The sequence below is a fragment of the Merops nubicus genome, unplaced genomic scaffold (genome assembly GCF_000691845.1).
Source record: "Merops nubicus isolate BGI_N331 unplaced genomic scaffold, ASM69184v1 scaffold13842, whole genome shotgun sequence".
In the NCBI taxonomy this organism is placed as follows: Eukaryota; Metazoa; Chordata; class Aves; order Coraciiformes; family Meropidae; genus Merops; species Merops nubicus.
In genome coordinates this window covers 1-5,095 of record NW_008595693.1, presented here as the reverse complement: position 1 = coordinate 5,095, position 5,095 = coordinate 1, and the positions used below count along the sequence as shown (strand labels likewise).

At 36.7% G+C, this 5,095-nt stretch overlaps 1 protein-coding gene across 1 annotated transcript; it reads right to left on the bottom strand.

The window, feature by feature from the left end:
• Positions 1–1,193: 1,193 nt before the first annotated feature.
• CERK (ceramide kinase) lies at positions 1,194–4,983 on the bottom strand. Its single transcript, XM_008936148.1, has 3 exons — positions 4,782–4,983; positions 2,329–2,537; positions 1,194–1,427 (listed from the first exon to the last, which is right to left on the bottom strand). The coding sequence occupies exons 1-3, from the start codon at positions 4,926–4,928 to the stop codon at positions 1,328–1,330; spliced, it is 456 nt and encodes a 151-aa protein (XP_008934396.1). The 5' UTR covers positions 4,929–4,983; the 3' UTR covers positions 1,194–1,327.
• Positions 4,984–5,095: the final 112 nt, after the last annotated feature.

Genomic DNA, 5,095 nt, shown 5'->3' with positions numbered 1-5,095 from the left:
TAGAGAATCATTAGCTGTTCAGACAAAAAAGAAAATGCTCAGATGCAATAAACTCTGAAAAGAACTAAACAGCTAGGAAAAGACAGAAGCGAGCAGGGGCTAACTTCTGATCCTCAAACAGGAACAGGTCTGTACAGGAGTAACAAAATTTAGCCCCAAGCCTACACACAGAACACTTATGTGCCACAAAACACAAATGCATACACAGCTTAAATAATCACACCATACCTATATAGGCTAGTCTCCTTTTTTTTGCTATAAAAACAAATCAGCACAGTGAATTCACTATTTATCAGATGCCAGTTTCTTCCCTCGACTTCACAAATCAAATTATTTTGTTTCAATATTTGAATAAACATTATGTAAAAAACTTTTTTTAAACTTAACATTCCATCATCTTATTTTGAGAAGACATTATAACATTTGTAGTCCAATCTCCAAAGAATTGTGTATTGAAGAGGGAAGCTTTTCATCTGTTAATTTTAGATGTTTTTTAAAAATAAAACTTGCTGGTGTTTCAGAAGATATTTATATTTTCCTTTGTGCCTTCCTGGTATTATGTAAGTATTCCTTCGAGTTGCTTGCAAGACATTTTCAGTTGCAGTGTATGGTATTTGGTATCATTCAAACAGTCATAAAACCCTTTGTAAGCCCAAAAAGCATCATGCAAGGAAGCCTTTATAAATAGAATGTATAGGATTAAGGTATGACCTGTATAGAGATGTGCTTTTATTTTTAGAAGTATTTCCAAACTCTTATTGTTATTACTTAAAGCCAGGAATGTGTGTTTGAATTGCATTGATAAGTTGCAAGGTATAGTCAGAATTACAAAATGAAACATTTTACTAAAAAAAAAGCTTCAAATGACAACACTGTTGTCCAGCATTTAAGCCACAAGCGACTACATAACACTTCCCAAAGAAAAGATCTTCTCAGGCACTGAAAATAGCTTGTCATGATACCTTGGTTTGATGACAATGGCAAGCCCAATGTTTTATAACATTTGGATATTATTGCAACATAACTGCTGTATTAGCTCTCTAGAAAAGCACAGAGAATTTATCAGTTATTGTGAATACATATATATGCCAGCCCTCTCTTTTCTAACATAACTTAGGATTACATTGCTCCAAGATATATTTTTATGATTGCAATGTTTTTTTAAAAAATGACACAATGCAACATGATGTCCAAAATTATACTGAAGCCATCAGAAAAAAAAAAAAAAATCTAAAATTTTAAAATACTTGTCAATTTGACTAAAATGCATGTTTACTCAATTTCCTTGAGCTTTTATGGTTTCTTCTCCCCACTGGAGGAACAATGTCTATAGTAATTGTTCAACGCTACTCTGGCTGTAGGCAGCTTCACCTTTACAATTTTCTTCAATTCCTCTTGCAAAAAGTTTCATCAACTGGCAGTGAACCCTGAAAAATATGGAAATCAGTTAATAAGAAATGAATGGGTACTACATATTTAATTCTAATAATCCATTAATTCCAAGCAGTTGGACAAAGTTCCTTGCTCCAGACTACAGAACCCGTGCTCTCCTCCTTGACACAATACTCCCCTGCAAAGAAGGCTGGATGCTTTTATTTATCCCTCACTCCTGCTACTCCTCTTTTACACACAAAAATTGGTATGAAGCACTTAAAGGAGCTGATTGTACACAACACACAGTATTTACCAAAATCACTTTGGACTGCTAAGTGATGAGGTTTTAATGGAACGCACTTGCACGTAGATATTTTGCATTGTGGTTTTGGTTCCCTTTGTTCTAAAAGCAACACAAAATAAAAACCCTTTCAAAGTTCACAAACCTCTATTCCCTTCTAATCTAATTATTAGCACGACTTCAAACTTATTTCTCCATATGCCAAGGCTGGAAATAAGACTCTGTACTGTGTGTCAACAAACACAAAGTATGGAACACACTCAATATTTCTGTAAGATAAACATGCTTGCTTAAGCTTAAGAGGAAAAGCTATTGCTCTGAGTCATGAGATACTCCACTCAAAATAAAAAACAATTGTCCTAACATCACCTTCTGCACTGCCAAACACATAATAACCATTCCTAAGAAGAATATGACTTCAAAGGCAGGGCCATCCATCTATCTCAGAGTGCTCATTTACAATATACATGGTTGATGGCTGGAGTATTCTCTGGCAAGAAGTCAAAAAAGTAAAAAAAAAAAAATTAATTTTATTAATAGGAAACTTAAATTTGCTAATCAGGCACCTTTTTGGGATTTCTTTATGAGCAGCTCTGAAATCAATTAAAAGGCTTAATATTTTCTGGTATATGGAGAGAAAAATCAATGCTTACCTCACTTCAATTGCTGAGCTGTCCAGAGTTTCTCCATCACAATTCCAGGTGCTGTGAGCAATATGACAGCAACAGGCTGGATGGTCTCTGCAGAACTGGCCAAAGCGTTTCTTTCCCATGTCTGTGACACTGCTTTCATTGTCTTCTGAGAGCTTGGATGTAAACTGAAAGCCCTTCACTCGATAAACATCTACAAAGGAGAAGTCAAACTACAAAGGAAAAGAAGAATTAAAACAGGCAATTACAATTAGCTAAATACATTTGATATGCAAAGCAACTCAGCATGTGGCATTTAGTATTCAAGAAAGTCTGGCTACTCCAGTTTTCTGGAGAAGGTTACCTGAGGCAATAAAGCCAAAATGGAACCTTGCTTTTCAATGGTTCTCATCAAGTAGCTACAATATTGCCACTGTATAGATAAACAGGTAACAGGTTCTGAGATTATGAGTAAATAAGGTGCAAAATCAATTCAAAATACCATTTAAAATTTATTATAACATGGAACGAAAGTCAAAAAGGTTTGGATTCCATCTTTGTACCACCCTCAACTATAGTCCTGATGACACACGGGCTTTCCCAAAAGCCTTCTGCTTCTGCATTTGGAATAATAACCTGAAGGGGAGAATCCAGTGACAGTGTGAACATATCACAGAGCTGGGCGTGTAAAAAATAAGAACAGAGGGCAATACTTCATTTCAACAAAATTAATATAATTTATCTAGTTAATTCAGCTAGAAAAAGTAGGACAATTAAGAGATTGCTCTAATAACAGAGGTTGAAGCTTTACACAATATTGTACAAATGCTTTAAAATAGCCTTTGTGAATTAAAGGAATGATCAAATTAGAGGGTTCCCCAACCTGCCCTGAAAGCAACTTAATTGACTTATGGACTTAAACATTATGGAAAGCTGTAATAAATACAGACATGTCATTTAGCAAAGGCAGAGGAGTATGTCTGTGTGCAGCTATGGGAGGGGGATGCCAAGGAAGCAAAAGTGAACAAAAACAGTTTACCCACAATCCAGTCTGTATTAATGCACAGCCAACCTTTTTCATTTCATGTTTTCTTACATGTTTTCAAGTTTTCAATCAGGATTTCCCACTATTCTGGTAGACACTAACCTGAGGTGAGGACATATGTACAACTTTGCATTTCACCTACACTGCAAAACCAACACATCACAGAGAGAAACAGGGAGGGAAGCACTGGAAGGGGAATGGCCACACTGACAATCACAAACAACATCACAGTTGAAGGGACCTCCTAGGCCTTAAGTTCCTTCAGCTTTTAACCACAGACAAACTGTGAAGTTGTCAAACTTCAGCACTTGGAAGCAGTGACCCTGGGATACAAGGCTCCCTAAGCAGTGTGCTAGTTTGAACTGCTTGGCTCCAAAGAATGGTCTCCACAGCTGCACAGAACCACCCGTGGCTCACGCCTCAGCAGGTTATAGCCTCTTTGTAACTGCTGAAATCAATTAGAAAGGTAGCCAGGGAAGGCTTCGAGTAATCAAAAATATCAAGGGAACAATGAGACTGAGCAGGAAGGAGGGAAGGGAAGAATAGGGGACTGAGAACAGCAGGAAGGAGGAATACAGACACACACAGACACAGTGTCCCTGGGAATGGTAATGAGAACATGCAGGAAAAAGAATCTGTGCTAATTCTTCTACAGAGAAGAAAAAACAGCATCATAAACAAGTGAGGTTTACTGTTGCTTTTATAACCAGATATGACATTACTCCACTGTTCAAATAATTTCCAGAACACATTAATAATATGAGGCTGTGACAAATATTAAACCTGTATGTTCACAGCCATAGCTCTGGTTGCAACAGATACTACAATCCAAAGCAATGATGAATCTTCCCTTGTAGCTTATCCTGACAGCCACACACGTGCAAGGAATAATTCTGAAGCTGAATGCATATCCTCACAAGCTCATAAGCTCATATCCTGGTCTATATCCATACTACACATGTAGTAAAATTCTGCCCAAAGCCTGCAGTTTAAAATCAGACTGCAGTTCTGCTAACTTTCTTCTAAATAGCATTTTTATACAGTTTACAAGAAGTGATTTATTGTTCTTCACTACATCTTCTACTTCAGCTACTTTATACTGCTGTAAGCAGCTTTTCATGATAAATACATGGGGGCACAGTTGTGATAAAATAACTTTCAATATTGTCCAAACAGTAAATATATAGAAAATGTTAGGTAATTTAATTAGCAAAAGGAGAATTTTGTTAGAAAGCTATGGCCAAAGACTTGACTTCACTACTTTTTTCCTTTGGTACAACTGCTGAGATTATGTCACCTAAAATGTATGAACTTTTTTAAAAAGATAAAAGCAAAAAACCTGCTTTGTAGATGTTCTTTTTGTCATATAAGACTATTGATATTTACAAGTTAGACTGACTCTGGAGAAATCATTGTTGAAAGGAATACACACCTGATCATGTTGGTTTGTATGTCTGACAAGATACCGGAGAAAATTGAGCCTGGAGCATTTCCGAACGAGAATGAGGTCAGCTGAACCATCTGCCAAGTGAGCTGCTGGTGAAAGACCCTTTGGACTTCGTGGACAGGCACAGCTCATATTTACTGCATTGATGGCTAGAAACTTTCCTTTAATAACCTTCCATTCCTCTTCATCTTCTGAAACAAACACATCAATAAAGGTGCAGAGGCAGGTTACTATTTGGTCTGCTCACAGGAACACGAACAATCATTCCTGGCAAATTAGAATTCATGCACAGTTAATAA